Source organism: Frieseomelitta varia, unplaced genomic scaffold (assembly GCF_011392965.1).
Source record: "Frieseomelitta varia isolate USP_RPSP 00005682 unplaced genomic scaffold, Fvar_1.2 scaffold_355, whole genome shotgun sequence".
In the NCBI taxonomy this organism is placed as follows: domain Eukaryota; kingdom Metazoa; phylum Arthropoda; class Insecta; order Hymenoptera; family Apidae; genus Frieseomelitta; species Frieseomelitta varia.
Window position 1 is genome coordinate 191998 of NW_025110096.1, and position 25170 is coordinate 217167.

Genomic DNA, 25170 nt, shown 5'->3' on the forward strand with positions numbered 1-25170 from the left:
CCGAAAACCCATAACGCGATACACTCGACTCGGAAATCTTGTATTTTCGGATAGGTTTCTTTTTCATTGTCCTGCGACTTTCTTCTTCTTGTTGGTTTCGAAAATATTGGCTTGGCCGATAAGTCTGAGTAAATGACAGTACAAAACTGTTTCATGTTAAACAACAACATTATTCGACAACGTATCGATCATTTTGATCCATTACCCTTTGTAGCTGCCTTTCGGAATTCAAAAAAGTTTCCTCGATCTCCGCTGGTGTATGTTCAACGTTGAAATCGCCAGAACGAAATTCAGCAAACCGTATTTGGCACGTACGTTCCGATAAAGTATCTTCACCTTCGTACGTCGAAAATCTCTTCACGCGCTAACGTCGCCATTTTTCCTTTTTTTAAAATAAAACAACAATGTACGTCGAAAATATTCGTTTCGATTCTCCATTGTTAAATTAACACTTTAACGAATTTATGTCCTTTGTCCAGGATTGAACTGAAATTACATTTACGCTTTACAACGCCTACCACCAACTGTCGGGGAAAAACCGTACTTATTGTCCAACCTAATAGTTCCGCTGCCGCGCGTGGAGGAAAGAGGCAAGAACGTAAAAGCAACATCTATCAAATAGATGCTTCTTACGAGGTGGCCTCATCCTGGAAAATATTCCACCTAAGAATGGCAAGAGTAGTTAAAGCGGCCACGGGTTTCATAAAAGAACGGATGGTCCTCTTTTTCTTTATATACAAAAGCCTAACGTTTTACATCGTGAGAGAATACGCTCCGGTGGCTGTAGTCGGCAACTTCGCGACAGGATCCCAGCGTAAAACTTTTTATATTGTACGAGACTGTCGTATTATCGGCCGTTAATGCCACGTGTTATAAGTTATAGCAATAAGAGTGCCCCACGGTTGAGTAGTCCCCGTTTATGGCTCCTTATGAAAGTGTTCTATTAAAAGGGCCAATGCTATTCTTAAATGGCGAAACGAACAGCGAAAGAGAAAGAGAGGGAGAGAGAGAGAGAGAGAGAGAGAGTACCGATCGTAAACGAAACGCCATAAACCACTTTATTTCGTCGCATCGTGCAGAATTGTCGCGTTTCTCGACAATTCGAAAATCTCTCCAAATACCGAGTAAGTGCCATTTGCTCATGTAACAATTTTCAGCTCTTCATTTCCCCGTTGTAACGAGCGGATGGGCAAATTTGACCGATTTCTAATGGATTTTTGAAATTTCCCCGTTTTTGTCGCTCTCTCTCTCTCTCTCCCTCTCTCTTTCTCTCAATAGAAGAAAATACGAATTTTAAAACAATTTCAATACTATTTTCACTAGAAATCAAAACCTTTATTAAAACCAAAGCGCTTAGTCTTTTTTTTTCTTTTGAATAGATTTGCAAATCTATTGAAAGTCAAGAAGTAGATCAGTAATGCCTCGGATATAACATTCGAGATCATTTTGTGTATTCGTATCGTCCATCGGAATCGAAAACGTTACAGCAACGATTAAACTTGATCCAAAGGGAGTTTCGAGTGGCGGTGGGAGGAAATTTTTTACGCGATCCGCCATGGAGGGGGGCGACGTGCGTGCGTTTCTGGCGGGAGCTCGTTAATTCGACGCCGAGATTTCCGATTCACTTACGGTTTGACAAGTCCGCCACACGTTGCGGGCATGCTTGCACGCGAGCAAAGAAGGAGTAGTCTGAAGGGTAGGTGAAACAAAACATCGTAAAGCACCCTCTCGTCTGTAGAGGATGCGACCTGTTAGCCCGGCATTCAGGCAAGTGAGAAAAGTGGCTGTTAGAGGTGGCCGACGATGCATAAGGACGGGTTTCCAGAGGACCGCTTGTTTCCACCATTGAAATTTGTTTCGGCTAATTTTTCACCGTGTTCACGAGAATCCACGTCGCTTTATAAATCAATTTAGTCCCCTTCCGTGGATGATAATCTCGTATTTCTGCGACGAAAATGACAAACTGCGTTGCATATACTGTCTTTAGTCCGGTTAATGGTTAATTCCACTTACGCAGAATGTATACAGCGGGTTTAAAAAATATTGGTTTTTTGGCAATATCTTTGCGAACACAAATCCGTTTCTATACATAGCCCAATAATTAACTGCATACGACGATAAAATAAAAAATATGTGAATTCGAGGATCAATGAAATATTTTACTACACATTTAACATTAGAATGTTATTAGAAAAATTACAAAATATTCTGTAGTAAATATCGAATGATATCGCTCGTCTTTAAACCATCGAAAATATTTCATATTCTGTTCAAATGCAAAAAAAAAACGCCTCGCGTGTTTCGAATTTTTATACGACTTGTGTTATTATTGTGCAACTCGTTATTGAAAATTACCTTTGTATGTATTTTGGTAAACTATTTGTGGAAACAGATTTCGTTAATGCATCATTTGTTTCCATAAAAATGTTGCTAGGAGACGTGCCTCTAGCAAACGCGCCAGTACTTTTTCGAACCATACGTAGATTGTCTGAATAACGATCAATTCTACTGACACGTATACATATACGCTGTATCAATTCTGACTGACTAATTGTTAATTCTACCGACATATACGGCACATCAGTCGTCTAACTTGCCATTAATATCTACCACTGACGCGTACACAGCGTCGATTGTCTGGTTAACAGTTAATTCTACTTACGCTTGCTCCGCCGTCTGATTAGCGGTTGACACTACTACTTGATTCATATGCGCCGCGCCACCAACAATACACCTTTTACGTGCCGTGACAAAACATGTTGTTCTTGTTTTTAAATTACTTAATCCCGAGTCATGTATTGAAACAAGTTTCGTCGCACCATAACCGTTTTAGTGTCATTCAAAGAACTATGTTACTAGCGCGATAGCAAAAAATATTGATAAAGTAGAAATAAAAGTAGAAATAAAATAAAAATTGCCTATTTACGCACGCGGTTTGAGTTTGATCAAAAAGAAAGTAATTAAGAGAGAAGGAATATAATTGACGACGATATGACTCCAACAGGTTATAATTGAAACCGAGAACATTGTACATCGCGACCAAACGCTATGACACTATTCGACACGAAATCTGAACAGATTTTTATATATGATCGCGCTGCGCGGCACTACAATGAATATTAATAACGAATATTTTGTAGATATTCCGTGAAAAGCAATTTAAAGTTACTTCACCGTCGTATATAACCTATAATATTTTGTTGTCGAGACGCGTACGCGAAAGGTTAGGTTAGGAGTCAACGTACGAGTATCACATTCACGCATTTTTATTCTGGTTTTTTCTTTTTTTTTTTTTTTTTTTAATAAACTTTCAACTAACAGGAATTTTTAGTTGCTCTTAATTTCGAGGCCAGCTCGTTCTCGCACCGCTGCCTCTCGTTCCTGCCCATCCTCCCGGCGCGGCGCCGCTGAAATCGACGTGGTTCAAGTGGTTTTCAACGTTTCCCCCGGAACCTGAATATTTATTTGCTCTTCCATAGAGATGTTGACCCGGAGCGTTTGAAATTGAAACGAACGTGGCTGCCGATGGTTCCTAGCCCGTGTAAAAACCTCCGATATACGTTGTTTCGCCAACATTTTTTGTTTTCTTTTTTTTTTCCCCCCTCTTGTACTCGACATCGGCCAGCCTATCGTTACCAAAGTGGTAATTACCGAGTTTGTTCCGAGGCGTAAGTTTAAAGTGATAACTACACACAGAATACATTAATTCTCATAGCAATCTCAAACTTTAAGATTCTATATATAAAAATTGTTGTTTTTGTCATACTTAATGTAAACTCGATGTACGATTAAAGTAACTGAAATATTTCTCGAGATGCTTGGTAAAAAAAAAAAAAAAAAGAAAAAAGGAATCGTCTCGAATCCCTGTCCAGAATATTTAATTACTCGGGTTATCTCATCAGCACGAGGGAGAGGGGGAGGGGGGGGAGGGGAATGGGATCTCTCCCAGGATCGATAGCAACTTGAATGTGTACGGGAACGGATAATTGAGTGGTGGATACCTCTCGAAATTCCCATGGAGACGTCCTCGCAGCGAGTAGCTCTCCGTTGATTACGGAGACAGCTGATTGATGCTCCGGGGTACGATCCAGCTGGTTCAGTCGACCGCCTTGAGGGTCACTCGCTGCTCTTTGGACTATGAAATCTCGGTTCCGAATCGTCACCGCCAATACGACAGACGTTATACGCGTCATCTGCTTCTCCCTTGCGCGCAATCATTTCCTTTTCCTCCCGTTTAAGACTGCCATTTAAGAATCATTTCTCAACTTATATAATCAATCACTTACGTATGTTAAATATTTTGTTATTTATTTAGATATTTAAATATTTATTTAAGTATTTATTTATTTAGATATTTAGATATTTATTATTTATTTATTTAGATATTTAGATATTTATTATTTATTTATTTAGATATTTAGATATTTATTATTTGTTTATTTAGATATTTAGATATTTATTATTTATTATTTATTATTTATTATTTATTTATTTATTTAGATATATAGATATTTGTTACTGATTTATTTAAATATTTAGATATTTGTTACTTATTTATTTAGATATTTAGATATTTTTTATTTACTTATTTAGATAATTTCTTTAGGCAATAAATTTCTTCACAAGAAGTCCTGACCTCTCCTTTGTCCATCAGCAAATAATTACCTAATTTCAAAATATTGCAACCTATAACAAGTCTCGTTAACAATATATTGACGCTTCTTTCGTATCATTCTTTAAAGGACTGCGTATTTTCGCAGCAAATTCCCTAAGCGAGATGAGTATATCACCCAAGTTCGCACGCAAACGCAAATTTCGCTGATGTGTATCCATATGTTGGCAGATGCTGCAGTGATGGACGGCGAGGGCACGCTGGGCCGCGGTCACGGGAACGGGGGCCGTGGGCTGCGCCGTCAACGGTCCCTGGAATGGCGAGAGAGGCGCGGTTATGGACCCAGTGCCCAGTCGAGCAGCGACGACGAGGAGAACTCCCGTCACGCGGTCGGTCCCGCGTCCGTTTCATCCGCCGGTCGAGGCGCTCGCAGCCCGGGCCAGGTCTTCGCTTCCCTCTTGGCGCAACAATACGGAAGTGAGTGATGATGTAATTGATGTTTAATGCTCCTTGATCGAAAGCCCCGTGCCAATACCCCCCTCCCCCCTCCCACCCTGCCAGTTGGCGAGGGAAAAGAAGTTTCGCGTTTCGACGTAGACAAGAAAAGTATCGCGTCGATAATCGCGACCGTCCAACTGCTCGTCTCTCGAGCGAGGAAAACTGCCGTGGGAGTTTCTTTTCGATAGTTTCCGCAATGGAAACTCACGTTGCGAGAGGAGGACGCAAGTATCAGTCCCCTCCGGCGACCCTTTCTTCCTCAATTTAGAGCAAATCAGAGTAAAACGAGGATGTTGCCCCTTTGATTCGAACAAAATTCTAAACAAGGTGGGCAAAAGGTGGATCTCGCAACGAGAATTACAGAACCGTCGTCTTCATTAAGCGGAAGCGACCGTTCGCGATTCATCGAGCCGGCCCGCCTCCTAGACAAAAGAAATTAACGTAACGACTCGACTTCTAAGGCGTAGCCCTGATTGGATGACCCTTCGGCTCGGCCAGTCTTCCGACCGGATTCAAACGAACTTTAACGAGCGAGCTTTAATGAGCAACCTATGAACTTTCAATTGCAACAATTAAATCGGCCGCGCGAGACGAACGGAGCTGAGGAAATAGCCGCGCGAACAGGCGCGATCATCGAGTAATGGCCTGTCGAAGCGAAGGGAGAGCTTCGTTCTGGACGCGGCTTAACGATACACGCTGGCTGGCTGGTTGGTTGGCTAGCTGACTGACGGCAACTTTTTCTGTTTTTTTTTCTTCTTTCCTTTTTTTTTTTTTTCTTTCTTTCTTTCGACTCGATCTGCCGCTGCCAATAATAAAGTTCAGGGTGGCTCGTTCATCATATTCCATCAAACAGGCGCAGACCACGCTCTCGACCATTCGGTTCAGCCTCCACTCCTCTTCCGCTTTTCTCCACCTCTTCTACCATCCCCTGCCGCTTCCATAATCTTGCTTCGACTCGCTGGCAAACGCGTAGATTAAAGGATTTACGAAATTAGTTTTACTTCCTCGCGTCGTCTACGAGGGCGGCCGGATATTAAGTTCGCCGGGCGAAATCCCAGATTGGCGAACGTGGCCCGCTCGTAGCGTCGCGCCGTGTTCCAGTAAACAAAGCCTCAAAAATGCGACGCCGCCCGGTTACCGTTCGCCAATCTTTCCATTTTGGTTAATACACGCACGTCGGTTGTGTCTCAATTAAATGCATCTCCACGTGCTGAAGTCGCTCTCCGCGATGTACAAGGTAGAAAGAAAAGTTCGCCCGTGGCTATCACGGATGAGTTCTACACCTTCGATCTGACGGAAATGCGCGAAATTGAGCTTGACCTTGAGTATTAAGGAATAACAAAAATTTCTTGCATCGTATTATATTCATTACAAAGGTAAAACTTTTCCAAGGATCTTATATTATCTATAATTGTCATATAATTATCTATAATCTATAATATAGACGAATATAGATGATATCTATATCCAGAATTATAATTATTTGTAATCTATAATGTAGACGAATATAGATAATATCTATATCTACAATTACAATTATAATTATCTATATATCTACAATTATAATTATCTATCTCTTGTCTTATCCAAGGATAGTTCTTTTGAAAAATGGCAGAAAAGTTTCTTTACCTCTTGAACGTAAGTTTCGTTTTATTTTGAGAATATGCAGTGGTGTGCTTGATTATTTCTAGACTATGACGAGTATACTCGACAAAAGCACAGTGAATGCACTTGCTGTAAGATTGAGTTAAATTATAATGAAATGATCAATCTTTCTGGCGTTTCTTTGAAAAGTTTTTAATTTCATTGGTTTTATTTTATTTTATTTTTTTTTTTTTTTCGTTTTGTTGTCTTGAACTACAAATATGTATAATTCTTTACTTAAATTTTACAATAAATAGCAAAAGCGAATTTATCTTCTACATGACGAGTATACTCGACATAAACGCTTTAGAGGTCATTCAACACTGCGGACGCGTGTGTGCTAACAGCGACTTTATGGTTCCACTTTACGGACGCGTGGACGTCCATATTACGTAATATTTATATTTCGAATAATGTAAACAGTTGGTTTTATCATTTGATTATTTAAACTCACACAGATGCCACAACTATGATGAATCAAATGTTAGTTAGAAACTTCCAGAACCATAAAGTCGCTGTTAGGACGTAATGTTAAACGATTAAGAAACTTTTTGGCCATTTCTCGAGAGAACTAACAGGTTGATTATTTGGACTGACATTGATGCTACAACTATGATAAATCAAACGTAATACGAAAATCGTGTGTATGCCACTGCCTTCGTTCGCGTATCTCGTGTATCGATTACGGGACTCGTTCGCGGTACGCCGTATAAATATCACGCGCCACATAACTGCATTATCATTGACGGCTTATTTGGATTACTACTTACGCAAATAATAGTTTAATATCGCGCGTTCCGGTTGTACGGCCGTTATTTGACCTCGGATACGGCCGGTTATCCCGATTAAATCTACAAATTCGTACCCAGCATACGACCCCGCTGCCGTGTCGTATAATCTTCGCCCCGTGCGCTACAAACGCGTCGTAATCCTCGCGTTTCAACAAATCTTGGATAAACTACTTCTCTCTGCGTGCTTCTACGTAGGTATATTTAAACTCGCTGGTTCAACGAGGGGGAGGGGGGGGGGGGGGGGGGGGGCAGTACGATGTACATATTTTGACGGAAGGATGATCTCGATGCAGGTTTAGGTTAGATTTACACATACATAATAACGTGGAGTGAGGAATTCTCGTTATTCGGAATTTCTTCCTGTGTGGCCTAAGAGCGAGGCAACTATTGCCTGCTACGTGCTCGATGCGATTGTCGCAGCGAAAACAAATCTGTTTATCTAGTCACCCTAACCTTAACACTTTCACGGCGGGGCATCACTTGATTTTCATTGTCCAAAAATATTAATATAAACAAATGAATGAAAACGTTTGTTGACACTAGAACAAACTGTATGAAAATATTCTACGTATAAATCACTGTAATTTAAACGATTATTGATTTTATGCAATCGTGCTTTTGTTCAAACAGAAATTAATATTAACTTTGACAAGAACAGCCGTATCTTTCAAGTAGTTCAAACGAGAGTCGGAAGTCAGTCGTTTCGATCGGGATTCAACTATCATGGTACATTAATAAAATTATGACACTACTACAGTACATTAAAAAAATTATAAATAATTCTTTACACGTGACTGCCATTTCAAATATTCCGCCAGGAAAGTGTTAAGAAATTGTGAAATATGAGGATACGGTTTTGCACGTATGTGTGTGAAGTGCGTACAAAGACATAAGTTTCAACTTTCTCCGCTGGAATGACGTGCCACGCACGTCGAAAATTTTTTGTCCCAAAATTGCAATATTTTCACAGTATATTGAATTATAGGCAAAACAAATAATAAATTCATTACTTCTCAATAATTTCTGTCCAGTGATATCATACCGACGAGTTCAAAAAGAAAGCGACGAATTATTGTATACGGTTTGGTCACTCGTTATGGTCCGCAATCAGTTGCCAGCGCAAGNTGGTTAAGGGTACGATTTTCGGCAGGAAATAGCGAGTAGTCGTGACAGCATGCAGGTCGTTGAGAGACTTGCAGAGAGAACTTAATATCTCTTTGTCGTCTGTCGTTCAGTTTTCCTCAATTACTTAAATATTTATTACAAACCACGTGCGTTTAAAATTTTGTTTTCCATTTCCCCACATAATAATGGAGATTACTCTTTTGTCAGTTGTTTCTTCGACAATTGGTGACGCACGTACGGTGGAAAATTGATCAAACCCCCTACGTTACGTGCGTGCGAACGTGCGAGAGAACGTGAAGAAAACGTAAGAAGGATTCTCAGGTCCGTTTGCGACCTCGTGTTTGCCGCGCGATCCTCGACTTGCCACTGCGACTTCCCCTCCCCCTTCGAACGTTTCATCGATTCGTCTTGAAGACGGACAAAATAGACGAGGAAGATGGGGAAGGGGGTGGCTAGGAGGAAAGGGGGAGGGGGGCGGCCAGGTTACAAGGGACGGAAGGGGCGAAACTCAATTAATACCAGCGCTCGGTTTATACTATATTTCTTGGTTGCGGTATCAAGCGAGCCAGCGGCCCACCTCACGTCTGTCTGCATTTGTTCCAATTCACTTGCTGCCGATTACCGCCTCCCTCCCACCCACCCTCCCGGCCCCTCGCCCCTTCGCCCGTGCCGGCCTGGATACGCCGCTCAGCCTCGACCCCTCATCGCCGTTCCCCATTTTCATCCCTATTCTCCCATTTCCTCTCCGTCCCCGGTTCCCTCGCCGCCGCGTCCCTCTTTCAGACCAACCGTCCGAAGCGTCGCTGCCGTTTGACTCGACTCGCGCGTTCGCACTCGCTTCGTTCGCTTCGACCAGCCTCGGATTCGTCTCGGCGCATGGTTTGTGTTTGTGTGTGTGTGTGTGTGTGTGTGTGTGTGTGTGTGTGTGTGTGTGTGTGTGTGTGTGTGTGTGTGTGTGTGTGTGTGTGTGTGTGTGTGTGTGTGTGTGTCACGCGTAACCACGCTCAAAGCCTCGTATCTCTCGAGCCACCGCGCCGCCTATCGATCGCCAGTAACTTGGTCTAGTAGCTTCTTTCCTTTCGCCGCGAATGGAGTTTTGTATCGCGCTGCTGCATGTCCGTAAATTATTCCTGCTGAAATTTGACGTACACTTGTTGTAATGATGGTATGCAATCACCCATGTTTTCAGCAAGGACACGACACCGTCGCTGCAAAATTTCTTTTTGGTTTTTCCAGGTCTTTTCTTCTTTTTTTTTTTTTTTGCCAATTAAATCTGTTGCAACGATCGAAATATAATATAATAATCTGAGACACAGAAATTCACAGTAATTCTTTTTTTTCGCACGTTTTGTGGTGTTACACGTAGCTGGGAATTATCACGATGGAAAACCAAAAACTCGTTTCCTCGATTTCGCGGGTTTTGGGCGTTTCGTTGCTAATTTGTCCAGCTAGGCACAGTATTTCTCTGAATTCTCTGGTTGCCAAACCAGTTTCAACAGCAAAAATCGTCACTCACTCGTCGTTCTGTGAGTTGGTGTGGCTATATTTATACTTACAATTTCGAGTGTTTACAACTTCCGACATTTCTCGAACCGACAGTCCCTTCTTTTCGTCCATCTAAAATTTCGAATCGTATCGCCGTCCACCTAGATGGAAGATGGACCTAATACTTGCTGTGTGCAAAGATGAAAAGCCAGTGAAAAGAAGCAGCTTTCGTGTCATTCTAGTAAATTTCTGGTAACTTCTTGCAGTGTGTACGGTAGACGTATTTGCTGGCGGATCGATGCGACAGGTGTAACGTACGAAACACACGCGATGCCGAAGATAGAAACGGTTGTCGCGAGACACGCTTGATTGCCGCGCTCCAGACACCGCGCCGCCGCGGAATTACGCGGTTAATTAACTTCACGACCGGCTGCGTCGCTCTCGAGTACCGGAGAATGATAATTGATGAGCGTTATGGATCTGCTTCATCTCGCCAGATACCCAAGTACACCCGTTTCAATCGGCGGAAGATCTTCGACATCGACAGTGTCCAGACTGCTCGAGGGCTGTAAACCTTGTCCAATTATTCAACAAAATATAACAATATTTTCTGAAATGGAAAACAACAGTACCACTCGTATCAGCAGTTATCGTTGAATCGTCCGACAACTATTATATTATATTGTAGGAATCCCGGCTTGAGATCCCAATTTGTAGGAATTTTGTTAAAGGATAGTTGTTTGTTAAAGATTAAATAAAAGAAATTTGTTTAGTGACGATTTTTTTTTTTTTTTTACATGGGGGTTTAGCGTCGCATCGACTGCGAGGTCTTTAGCAGCGTGTTGAAAATGTCTCTTTATAACTGGTCTAGTAGTTGGGTCTCTTTTAGGTAGTTGATAACGTTTTTTTGTTGTTTCTGGCAGGTTAGACCGGTATTTTGGTTTAATCCATATTTACTTCTTATGTTTTGGTATTTTCTGCATTCATGTAGCAAGTGCTGGATGGTGATTTGTTGGTTGCAGAAAGGTGGTTCTGTTTTTCTTAGGAGGTATTCGCGTGTGATCTTGGAGTGTCTGATTCGAAGTCTAGTCATAGCTATCCTTTCTTTTCTGCTTATATTGTTGTTTGGCATTTTTGATAGAAATGGTGTGCTATGTCGTGTATTTTGGTTCTATTTGTCGTCGTCCAAATTCTGTTCCATTCTTCTCTTTCCGCTTTGGTCGTTGAAGCTAGTAGGTCTTGGTGTGAGATTGGGATGTTGGTTTCTTTTGTTTGGTCAGTTGTTGCTTCTTTGGCTAAGGAGTCGGCTTTTTCATTTCCTTCAATTCCTTGGTGTGATCCCTGTGATTATTATATGCTTGTGGTCGTTGGTAAGTTCGGTAATGATGATTATAAATGACGTTTTACACTGTTTTCTTAATTGCTAAACTCGCTAGGCTCGCAACTCTCAATGCACTCTCGTCTCTCTCTCGCGCAACTCTCACTATCTTCTTTCTTTCACAGCTCTCTCTCTCTCTCTCTCTCTCTCTCTGACGTCTCGACACTCACTCTCTTCTTCCTCATCTGCACAAAATTCGTCATTCATACACATATTCATACAAACTCATCATCCTTAATGCTTTAAGCGCTAGGCCTGGAGGTCTAGCCATAAACAATCCCAAGTCCCAGGCCTAACTTTCTCTACTGCTTATGCTACACCACTTGGGACATCTGCAATCATCGGGCACTGGAGAAAATTCTGGGCCCTTTCCCAGAATTTGCCCATCCCACAATATTTTAGATAGGTGTGTCAAACCGACTAGAAAATAATTTATATTATGAAATGAAATTAGAGTTGTTAATTAACAAAAAGTGAACAAATTGTCAGAGAGAAACCGAGGTTTGAACCAGTGACGCGGTTCTCCGATGGCTGAGAGCTCATCGGAGCGACACCTTTCTCATCGCGTAGCTTTCCGTACGTACGATGTCCGACAGGAGGATTATATTGCGTTAATGGCGATTCAGAGGCTCTCTGCTGGAGGTCCTCCGGTGAAAAATAATCCGGCGACACTTTATTAGGTATCACCGTTACGTTCCGTGAAAGCGTAAGTAGCAGATCGCGTTACCAACGATTGACAGGCCTGTTACCGAGGAAGCCGGGTTCGTAAAACCGTGTATTGTCGCACGTTCCCCGTCTTATGTCACGGATCGGAACACCTTTTACGATCCCTCTCGCCTCGGATGGAGTGAAAGTAAAGCTTTAATAACCGGGTCGTGTCACCCTATATATACGTTCGCCGCGTTAACGTTCATTTATGGCATCCATCTAGACGTGAATTAAACGCGATTATTCGCAATAACGATGTATGGATATCTGAATACGTCGTTTGATAATGTTAGTTCGATTGCGCAGGACGGATCAGATTATAAATAAATAACCTGACCTAAAAAATCTTTTATTTTAAAGTAACCTTTAGGTTGCTCAATTGAATTAATTTAAAAAAACCTTTAGATTAGGTTATCGTTTGCGCATTATTAATCTGATTGCATGAAATGAATCAGATTGTCAAATTAAATTAATCTAACCTAAAAAAATACCCGCTGGTGTGCTTCTATTTTAGAATAATCATTTAGTATATTTAATTTATTTATATTATTTAATTGGATTGATTTAGGTTATGTTTAGATTAGGTTAGGTTATTTATCGTTTGAACAATATTAGCACGATTGCGCAGAATGGATCAGATTATAAATACAAACTAACCTAGAAAACTCGTTTATTTTAAATTAAATAACCTTCAGGTTATTTAATTAATTTATTTCAGATTTATTTTAGGTTAACCTAATCTGATAATAAAATAACCATAATTTATTTACTTTAAGTCAGGCTTTAAGAACAGACTAACTTAACTTAAAAAAATTAAATAAGAAATAAATGAATAATATATAATGAATGTATAATGAATTTATTTTAGGTCAACCTGATAATAAAATAATTGTAATTTATTTACTTTAGGTCAGGCTGTAAAAACAGACTAACTTAACTTAAAAAAATTAAATAAGAAATAAATAAATAGAATAAATCGAATAACATAAATAACTAGAACGAAATAAACAATAAATTCCAATAAAATATATCTTCCCCTGAAAGTAATCTCTCGCAAAAATGGCGTGTCAACGTAGACGGCATCTCTTAATATCTGTCCACAGAGTCATCAATAGATCGACGTGAACGATATCCGAAGACCCAGGTTTCACTTCGTACATTACACCGTCAACTCATTACACAGACCGGACTATGGTTTGCCACATCACGCTTCGCCGCTTTTCCTACGGAAAATATTGACCTGCGAGCGTGCGCGCGAGCGCGCGATGCCGATAACGCGCAGGATAATGTATAGGTTCCCGCGGTATTGTAAGTGTTGATTTTCCGCGTCGCGTTTGCATAGACGCCGCAGACTATTAATTCGATGCGATCAAACACAGCCACAATGGCGAATCCCCCGAAGTGGAAGTCACTGCGTTAATTACCATAGACTACGGGGTTTTTCTTTTTAATGAAAACTCACGTTCCTGTGAAATGAAAGTTCAGAAAAGAGAAATCGGTTGTTCTGTCAATTGATCATTGGTTATTGCGCTTTCTATGCATCTCTGCGTCATCTTAAAATTTCTTACAAATGCGTAAAGATTCGCGTGAAACTCTATTAACACTAGAACTACCAATCGAAATGACCAATTTATAATTTTCTATGGGAATTTTGTCCACTCATAACAGCGTGTTTTTAGATACTCTCTAGATAGTGATAAAATATATCAACAGAAGTTTGTGTTCTTTATCGTATTATTAATTTCTACTTGTATCTTGCACTTTAACTTCTTTGCCACGAATGTTATACTTATGGTCGTCGGTAGTTCTACTGTTACTCCTCTAATTACTCCTCTCCGATCGAAGAACGGAGAAAGGAAAAGAAACTTCAATTAAATTTCTATTAATCCATGATTAATATCAAAAAGAAGCAAGAAGAAAGCAAAAAAAAAAGACGAGAAGTTGTCAGCTATTCTTACCTACCGCCGTGTTCTGGCGTCGAGCAACGATGGGATTTAAAATATCACGTAAAATAACGGAACGCGAAAGTCTGGAAAGAAGGATGGGAAATGTGAGCCGAAGACACTTCACAGCGGCAGTGAATCAAGACAGCCCGTGGATCCCGAGTTTTCCGTCTCGGTAGCGAGTATTTTCAGCTTACAACGCGCATTACGAAGTCGCCAGCTCGGGCACGTTCTTGCGGATCTCGCGGGTAGGGGAACGATGTTAAGCCGAGAATAAATTTTTAATGGGCCGCCAGAGGTTCCGGCTTTATGAAATACTGTCACGATACACGCGAACGATCGGGACGAGGAATTAAACTACTGATGGTTTTTCAGCCAGGCGACGCTTTTTTCGCACTGAAATCGATTCGTTGCCATTCGTTGGTTCGATGAATCGTCTGACGTTCGGGAATAATTAAAAAAAAAAAAAAAATACGCATCGAACGATCACGGAGCGCTATTGGAGCGAGAGTCGTGATTGAAACCGACACCATTCGGTCAATGGTGTTTCTAGTACTTTTCGGTGAATTTTTTAAGTGTTCGTTCGTAATCGTGCAAGAGGAATAGTTCAAAGTTTAAAAGATTGTCGTCAGAACAGAATAGATGACCAAAAAATACAATATTTTATGCTAAAATATAGTATATATTTAAAAAAACACTGGTTCTTTTACACGTGTCCATATATACAGGGTGTTTTGTAACTTGTGGGACCCACTTCGGGAGCTGATTGTACGCCTAAAAATAATGAAAAGAAAGTTATATAAATATATGTCCTATCTGTCTTTGTTTATGAGATATAATGAATTTTATAAACAAAGCAAACTCTCTGTTCGACCTCTCTTTCCATAGACCGCACTAGTGATGAAGCTAGTTTTATCAGGGATGATTATATTCAATTTTCATAATAATCATAATTGGGATGAAGAAGACCCACATGTTATTGTGCATTCAAGACATCAACACCAGTTTAGTTTAAACGTATGGGCAGGAATAATTGATAAATTTTTAATTGGACCTTTTTTTCTTTATGGGAAACTAACAGGCACAAAGTACGTTGATTTTTTGAGCACGCGTTTACACGAAATATTAGAGGAAGTTCCAGTTGATATTAGACTTTGTATGCGATTTATGCATGACGGAGCTCCGCCGCGTTTTAGCCGAGTGGCTAGGCAATTTTTAAATCAACAATTTGCAAATAAATGGATTGGTCGTGGAGGTCCTGTTGCATGGCCTGCTCGTTCTCCGGATTTGAATCCATTAGATTTTCATNTGCTGAATCTTCAAATAGTCACATGACAGAAAATCTATTGCATACGCAACATCGATTGAACATGCTGAAATATTACGAAATAGAATAGAGCAAGGCTTCCGACAAATTCGAGAAACACCAGGAATGATAGAGAGAGTAACCAGATCAACGACAAGACGCATGCAGGCTTGTCTTCAGATGCAAGGTAGTCATTTCGAGCAACTTTTGTAAAAGTAATTGAAACAGAAAATTCATTATATCTCATAAACGAAGACAGGTAGGACATATATGACTTTTTTTCATTATGTTTAAGCGTACAATCAGCTCCCGAAGTGGGTCCCACAAGTTACGAAACACCCTGTATATAAATGTCTGTATTCCCGACGGAGGAACAGCTATTTCTATTTCCGCAGAAAAAGGGTACCTGGCAGGCCTCTAACTCAAGATTAAACTTAACAACGTATATATTCGGTGGTCAGAGAGGCGGAAGACGCTAAGGTATAGATATAGGAGATTAGGTGGGGAAAGTTCGGAGGAGAGACGGGGCAATGCTCGTTACAAGATAATACAAAAGTTTCGCCACACACACACACACATACACACACACATACACGCAGAGGGAAAGGAAAGACGCTGCCCGCCGTTTCCACTTATTCTTTCGTCGACGCTCGAGAAACTAGAAAGAGAGAAAGGGCGTATAAGAAAAAGAAAAAGAAGAAGAAGAAGAAGAAGAAGAAGAAAAAGACACGAGAGCCACAGCTCTCAGGAGGGATGAATAATTTAAGGACGTCTGATCGCGCGATCGAAATTCACGTGTCTGGGAATCGCTTTGAACGTCAAATTACAGAGAGCCTCTCTCCTCGGCCGATCTCGTGAATAATTGTGTTACAGACGGTCGATCCATTTAAATCACTCTATTGCCAGCGAACCGGTTCATTAAAATGCACCGAATCGAATTTCTGTCGGGCCAACTGCTCCACCGTGTAACAAGAAAACTCTGACAAATCTTATCGACCGCCACCGATGCGTGTCCGTGCCCGTGTCCACGTCCGTCTTCACCACCGCGTTCGCCGACAGCCGTGAGAATAATTCTTCGCGTTCTTCCCTCACGGTTATGCGCAAAATCTGTGCGTACATACATCCACGTGTGCCTGCATTCACACGGTTCAGTGAAAGGCGAATTTGTCGCGAGAAACGAAAATTTTCAATGGACAATATATCGACCATTTCGTTCGATCATCTTTTGCCATCTTTCAGGCAACTTTGTGATTGCGAAGAAGTTGGAGAAAGTATTTTCTTTCACGGAACAAAATGTTTCAAGACTCTATCCTCGTCAGCAGTAAAAATTGAGTAAACCAAGTAGTTCGAAGGCTTTTTCGCCGTGTACATTTTCTATCTGATATTGTACAGTGTTTCTTTCCTCTTCGAGAGTAAAAACATGACGATAATGTTCCTCCTTGATCTTCCATGATCTTCGAGACGAGTTCTTCCGTTTTCTTTTTCCAAAGCAAGCCTGAACAATCAGCTGTCAGATTGCAGAACGAATTTGCGGTTTGAAACGAAGTTAGTTACATTTTAAGATATTACGCGTACGTCCATCTGTTGGAGAGAAACGCAACTACTTTTCGGCCAACCGTATCGCGTGTCGCGTGAAAGATTCATCTCTGCGTTCAAGATTTAACCCCTTGCGATGGCAACTGGTTCGCGGACCATAACGAGTGACCGAACCGTATGCAACAATTCGTCGCTTTCTTTTTCTGTTGAACTCGTTTGGTATGATATCACTGGATAAAAATTATTAAGAAGTAACAAACTTATCATTTGTTTTTTATCTTGGTTACATTTAAATACACTTAACCCTCGAATAGCCGACGTAAATGAGGGACGCGGCGTGCCAACACCGGGTCACTTTTGATCCATAGCTGAATTTTTACTATACTTGCTTTGCACCTAATTTTTTTGGTACAGGATGTTATCTAATAATGTTTATAATATGGGGAGGGGAGGAGTTTGTTTGTAAAAAATGTAAAATTTTATAAACATATTTTTTATTTATGTATACACAACGTTATTGCATGTTCTTTACATATAAATCGTATAAACATTTGGCACATTTGGTACCATATTTATCGTCATTGCCTATACGTATATTGCATCTGGATCTTTTTTACAATTCAAGTTCTTTTTTTTTTTTATACGTGGAGGAAAATCTTGCATAAGACACCCAGCCGATGTTGGATAGTGTCGGATTCGTACCAACTAAAATCTACACGTTGGCCTGCATCGTGTACTTATTCGAGGCTGCGGGACCGAATTATTCTCCGCTAACAATTCTGGATCAACGGTGACCCGGTGTCGGCTACGCGAGGAGTAAAAATATTGCAATTTGGAACAAAAAATTCTCGACTCTTGCGTGGCACGTCATTCCAGCGCAAGAGGTTAAAAAAGCTGTAAGCATCGTTCTCGCCAATGAAAGTCCCATGACGATCGCGTGCCCTCTGCTCGCCCTCATCTCAATGTGGCACGGAAACTTGCGCGTCGCCCTCAACACCGTGAAGCTCGTGCAAACTTGGAACAGTGAGCATTTTCAAGGAGTCCAAGGCACAAAGAGACAGCGAGAGAGTCAAACAACAGCGACGCGCCGGCAATCTACGATGTAACGCAGCGCATGACTAGTTAGCGGTATGCGGGAGCTGCTTCAAAGGGGCCTGGCTAATATTCGCATGACGTAAATGGCAGATGAACGGCGGTACAGGTTAGGCCTCGGGAACGAGCGTTACAACTCCCGGCTGGCAGCTATATCGCGCACCAGGCGCCACCGCAACATGGCCCATGGTCCACACGTTGCATACGTACGCGATATACTTACGTACGTGTGTACGTATCTGTGGCTCTGTGCGCGTGATCCTCGATAAATTCTCCCTGGCAAATCCCGGCCACCACGCCTCCTTACACGATGTTCAGGCTACACGTTGAAACGACAAGCGGCCGGATCGGTCGTTTTCAAGGGGAGCGTTTCACGTTTTTTCGTGACTCGGAGCGGATTCGCGTCGCGGCGTCGAACGAAGACGAGAGTACGACTGTTATTGGTTTGCAGCGAGCGAGGGATCTCGCGCGCGATTCTCGATTCGGATTCAGCTTACGAAGCTGCTGGCATTCGCAGGCAGTTTGGCGGAATATATTGGCGGTCAAGTGGAAATAAAACGTCTGCGTCGCTGGATAATGCCGGCCGTTAATATTGGGCCGCGACGCGGCCGCCCTCTGCGAAATAGAACGGAGGATTTCTGCAACGTCGATTCGTTTCACGCGCGGCGAGATAACGCGCGACGTCTATGAGCGGAATTTTCATGCTTCTCGGAATTTTATTTTGCCGGCGAATGGTTTAAGACTTGCGTTAGATCGACCTCCGTGGGATTTTGGTTTCTTTTTTAAGTGAAAAGAAAAAGGCAGCGACTATTTCTCGTCATCCTTTGCAACTCGTCGGTAAAATTCGATAAAGCCGTGTCTCGTCGTTTATTTGTCAAAATTAACGACGGTTGCAAAACTATTCTGGCAACGAAGATTGCGAATAATCGCACGGGCACGGGCAACTCGTTATAAAGCAACAGGCATCGCAATCGACGCAAGAACAAAATTACTGGCTACACACAAATTACGAACTGGATACGCATCTCCCGTTTCCCGTGGCAAGCCCGCCCTTCCTTCCGCCGTGGCACAGCTTGATCATAAAGCTCGTTCCGGCTTCTACATACCGACCTCGTCGTAAATATCATTCTCGTTTTACGTAGATGCGGCTTCTCATCGGCAGAATAAACATGCCGGAGGTAAGGTTACCCTAACGAGGGAACGTTGCCCCTTGATCCAAAAGGCAGATGAACGATGTTCCTCCGGCTTTATTATTGCTGTCGAGTAATTAAACCGTTTTCCGTGCTACCGGCTTGAAATCAAATGCGAGGCCTCTACCGAGGTTTGTTCTTCCTATCGACTTTTTCGTACGATTCTCAGCTCGTGTGTGTGTGTGTGTGCGTGTAAACACGTGTGTACTCCAGTGACACGCAGGTTTCGCACACCAAATTAATTCACTTGCAGATCGTTGTCACTTTTTGCAAATCAAATTCACCCGGTGGATGACTCGAAAGCATATTAAGCACTTTATCGAGTAATACACTTTATTATTTTTACTACCTTCTCCAATGATGAAGAAGTTTTCTCAAAAATTAAATTCTCTGCAAGAGATATTTCGGCTCATTCTTTAACCCTCGTATGACGGGCTGTACTGACCGGGTCTTGTAATCCAAGCTACTAACTACATGTATACATACACGTTCCAGTGGAACGATATACCTCTATATGTAATTAGTAGCTGGTTCAATTTTATTCCTTTTTTGTATTTTTATTATGATTGTTATAACAATAGGATAGTAGGAAATAAAAACACCTTTTGCTGCTTTTATTACCTATAAATAATATTATTTATTTTCGTTATATCTAATACGTTGGATTGCATTTATGTTTGCTACAAACAAAATTGTGACAATTGCTACATTTAGCGCTATATTGGTTGTCATTGCCTATGCAAAATATAAAACATCTCGATCGTTTTAAGTTTTGAAAAATGGAAAACACTAAAAGACTAGCAAGTACAAGAAATGAAAAATACTAAAGAAACTAAAGGATACAAATACTGAAAAATATTACAAAATTAAAGAATACTACTAATGAAAAATACTGAGAACAATGCACTGAAATACATTTCCGACCATTCTCTATGACTGCTTCTTCAGAACTGACTCGTACGTGCGTTAGTTACCGATTTGACTTCTTATTGGAAACGTAATATGATTTTTTATCGCCAAATTGTAGCTGTACAGGCTAACTTTGTATGACTCGCACACAAAGTAGGACTTCAAACGAGTCACCGCAGACCCAGCCACCGTTATGCGAGAGTTAAACCATGAGCATTTAGTGCATTTGTTTCTCCACTTGCTTAGTAGGGAGATGAACATACTGAGAGAGTGGGGCTCATGCATGGCGAGGAAATTTGAACGTAGTGGGGAGATCGATGCAGTGGAGGGGGTAGCGCGATCAGTAGAGTAGGGGCAAGGGCCGCCAGTTAGTCGTCTCTGATTTTAATGAATGCCACTAATCATTCTGTCACCCCTTTACATTAACAATATTGTCATAATTATTAAGAATTGTTAAGAACATGCAATATAAAATTATTCCACGAATCATTATAAGTAAGTCCACACGTGTGTGTATAAATACTTTTAATGTTAAATAAGTATTTTATGTTACATTTTGTCCACGTGCTATTGCTCGTAACGTGCAATAATAGTAACTTTACCGATGGCTAGGATTTTCTTTTTATCACAATTATGAAAACAAATTTCTAGGAAATCATGACTCGCAGAATATAATCTGTATTAATTTCATTCGATCTATATGAAATCGGTGCTTCGAGTAGAACGTGTAGTGTGTTGAAGCGTGTCGTATATTTCAAACTAAATATATTTTTATTTCATTACGTACGCGATATCGCGGTATTGCTCTCTCTACGTCATTCGTTTACGTACGCTTCTCATTAGAAATCCATCCGCAACAGGACAGGAACGACGTTTCAATGTGTAAAGAGAGCCGAATCGTGAATATCATTGAGCGAAAGCACTCGGAGAAGAACACTCCGCAGGCATTCTCTATTGACTTTTGAAATGAATGCTAATATTTGCACGAGCGTGAAGCGATATTTTTAAACGCGGAAAGGCAGGAAAGGCGCGCTCTTTTATCTCATTGTAGGGTTTGAAATTTTAGGATTTCACCGATTAATGGGAGCATAGGGTTGATGGTAATTACCTGTAACCTTTGTGCAAGGCGGTGTTATGCGTGTGTGCGTGCTTCCTTTTCGGTGAAACGGATAATAACGTTGGCATATCATTATAAATGCTTCAGCGCGTAAAACTCTTTATCGAATTGTTCGATTTATGTTAATTTACGTTACGTGTTTAATTTAACAGTCGAACAAACGACCCTTGATTTTATTTGAAAATAATTACCTTTAAATTTGCCGCGATTATGAGGCCGCTTTGCCGGCCGGGCTGTTACTTCCCGATTGTAGCGAACTGCATTCCCAGCACCGAAAAGTCACTTTCCATGGTTAATGTAGCGACACTCTCGAACGAATATGGTCGAATTCAGCCATGTTAACGCAACCGAAACGAGATTATTTATTGAAAAAAAAAAAAAAAACACACACACACACACACAATACACGGAACACAGAGTTCGTTGCTCTCTTTCGTAATTCATAATTTGCCAGAAACCAGTGTTCGAACGAAGACGTGTTTTTGGCTCCGACAGGCTTCGACGACGTTTATTTACAAAGTGGGTGGAACCGTTAGAGAACCTCTCTCTTCCACCATCTCTGCTACCGCGTGATGCACGACGCGAGTTTATAATACGACGACCGTCCTATTAACCACGTTCTATAGTTGGCTTGTTCCATTAAGATTAAAAAGCATCCTCGCCGGTGGTAATTACTTGGCGTAGTTAGATGACGCTGGAGTAGCGGAGAGTGATCGGCAACGAAGAGCCGCAACGACATCAAGAACACGGTTGCGAACGGGTTCGCGAGTTTGTTACAACGGGTCGCGCAATAAGGGATCGCTGGGAAGGAAAAAGGAGCGAAAAAAAGAGAAGGAGCGGTGGTTCGGGGAGCCCGATACACAAGAGCCGGGGCTTTCTCATTATTTTAAGTGACTGGAGAGGCAGAGAGAGAGAGAGAGAGAGAGAGAGAGAGAGAGAGAGAGGGCGGTGTGTATATGCGCGCCATATATCACCACTTGCCACTCAGCCTGGGCTGGTATCGTGTAATCGAGTTGTCAGGCAAACTACCCCTTACAGAGAATGGGCTCCGCTATCGTTGTCGCCGCCGCAGACGACGCCCGACGCCGACGCCATAGTACTCGCCTAATGCACGCGTTATTACGTTACACGCATTTAAAACTTGCCTCCTATTAGCAGTTTGCCGTCATCTGCGGCTGCCGCGCCTCGAGGATCGAGAATTCGAGAGGAGCGGAGAGACGAAGACGCGACGCGGTGGTGGAGGGGGAGGGGGAGGGGGGGGTGGTTTCCACCATCGACCACTTCGCGCGATCGTCCCTCCGCGCGCTAACTTTGTTTCCACGTCGAACGGATTTAATACTTTGTCAGCTATTACCCGCTGGCCGATCCATTAGATCGGCCAGCGTAAAATATATTTAGTCGAAGGCGGACGACGCATCCACGTAGCCTCGTCGAGAAGCCGAGGAGGCAAGCTCTCGTCCAATTATCAGTTTTTCTTTCTCGACTTTCCCGTAAATTTTCCGATCGTTCTCATTCCTTGCGACCGCGCATGTCCATCGAACAACGGAACAACGAGGCGCGATAAAATAAATATAAATTCACATCCCCGTTTCTGTGACTGAACCGCCATTGTGATCGACACGCTGGAGCATCGGTTCGATAGATCAGTAAAAGCGGAACAGAGGTTAGCTATTACTGATAACGGTAACAGATGTAGCGGCGTGGCTATATCGCGCTGCTGCTCCGCAGGTACAAGGAATATGAATTAAAGATAAAATACTCTGTGGCCAGTGTCGGGCGTGTTTCAACGTTTTCGAATATACGTCGACTAGGACACGAGGACGATAACTCTTGCCCTTTGGAAATGTTAGATCGGTAGGTGCGTAGTTTCGCATCTGTCGCTTGACAGCCACGTCGCGTCCTGCCGTATCTCAGGCAACGATCGTAGTGTGCAACTTTGGATATTAGCCGATCCTCGAACACCATTATCGTTCACGGGACAGTTTATCACCTGCAGTCGAATCTGCATCTACGTTCGCGCACAGATTACCAACCCGGTTGCTGCTCTGACTGTTTGAATGACTTTCGAAATGTGCTGTGCTGTTCTGGCTCTGCTGCGTCAATGTGTGGGAGATGAAAAGAAGATCAAAATACAATTCCTATTTTAACGACGGCTAGTCTTAATATATTGCGGACTAGTTTCATTGCTAACTTTATCCGGTGGTCAGGTGTTATTTCTGTTGAACGGATACAAGAAGAAAGGTTTTACATAAGTGTTAGAGGCACGTTTTAAAATTAATTCACAGAATAGTTCAAACAGTTCGTCGTCAAAAATCATATTGGCGACTTCAATGATGTTTTTAGAATCAGACAGTAACTCCGCAATTATCTTCAAATTTTTCAAAATTAGATTGAAACTAGATTTCCTTTTCTGACCAATCATCATCTCGGCAATCAAAACTATTTGGCAAATTACACTCAAAATCGTGCGGAGAATTGTTCAAATTTGAAATTACTATTTCTCGTCTTTTTGAAAGAATAACTACATCACTATCACTGTCATTCTCTTCACTTCTTCCACTTTCAAAGCTCAACATCTTCGCTTTCACTTGGAGTATCTGATAAATCGTCAGCAAATATATCTAGAAATCTTTCATGCTCTTCGTCACTATCCGTGGTTGCTAAACACTTTAAAATATCAAATTGATATAAAAATCAAATTACCAACGACAAGAGGCTAATCACTTTCAATTCCTTATGTAACTTTTAACTTGCGCGAATGACTCTAAATGACAACAATGAAAACACGAGAATTCTCGCGATTCGTTCGCAATGTGTTAAGATACAAATTTAGTATTTGAATTTGAATCGACAAACGATCGCGTCGACGTTCGAACGAGTAACTCTCCCGCGGAAAATTTCGTGCAATTCGAGACCAGCAAACGTCATTATCCTCTGTTCTTTTCGAACATTACAGGCCAGTTGGCTCTGCAACTCTGTAAAAACAACACCCTCGCCGCCTGTTATCCCCAAGGGCGTGCATAGAAACATGAAGGTTCGTTAAACACAACGTGATTTATTGGTTTTTCGTGCGAATCTCCACCGATGTCCCTGGTGTGTTCTCGCACCAGAAAGTCACTCCATTTCCTTTTGCCACCTGTGTAGAACAGCGCCGGACCAGTTTCCCGTTATCTAACCTCGTAATCGCGTTTTAATTCCTCTGTAGATAAATCGACAAAGAATGGCAACAATAGTAGCCGTTATTTGTAGCCGACGATTAAGAACCAACACGCTTCAGATTTTCTTTTGAAATCGAGAATGTGAGCAAATATTGCAACATCATCGAAGGTTCGTATACAGGGTGTTTCGTAACTTGTGGCACCCACTTCGGGAGCTGATTGTACGCCTAAAAATAATAAAAAAAAGTCATATATGTCCTATCTGTCTTCGTTTATGAGATATAATGAATTTTATAAACAGAGCAAACTCTAGTAAGCTAGTTTTACCAGGGATGGTGTATTCAATTTTCATAATAATCATAATTGGGATGAAGAAAACCCACATGTTACTGTGCATTCAAGACATCAACACCAGTTTAGTTTAAACGTATAGGCAGGAATAATTGATAAATTTTTAATTGGATCTTTTTTTCTTGATGGGAAACTAACAGGCACAAAATACGTTGATTTTTTGAGCACGAGTTTACACGAAATATTAGAGGAAGTTCCAGTCGATATTAGACTTCGTATGCGATTTATGCATGACGGAGCTCCGCGTTTTAGCCGAGTGGCTAGGCAATTTTTAAATCAACACTTTGCAAATAAATGGATTGGTCGTGGAGGTCCTGTTGCATGGCC

At 41.5% G+C, this 25170-nt stretch overlaps 1 protein-coding gene across 1 annotated transcript in view; it reads left to right on the forward strand.

Moving 5' to 3' along the window:
• Positions 1-25170, forward strand: part of LOC122530809 — a 141087-nt gene that overhangs the window by 72748 nt on the left and 43169 nt on the right. Inside the window, exon 3 of the mRNA XM_043658121.1 lies at positions 4844-5089. Coding sequence (XP_043514056.1) covers positions 4855-5089 — 235 coding nt within the window. The 5' untranslated portion in view covers positions 4844-4854. The remainder of the gene's footprint in view (positions 1-4843; positions 5090-25170) is intronic.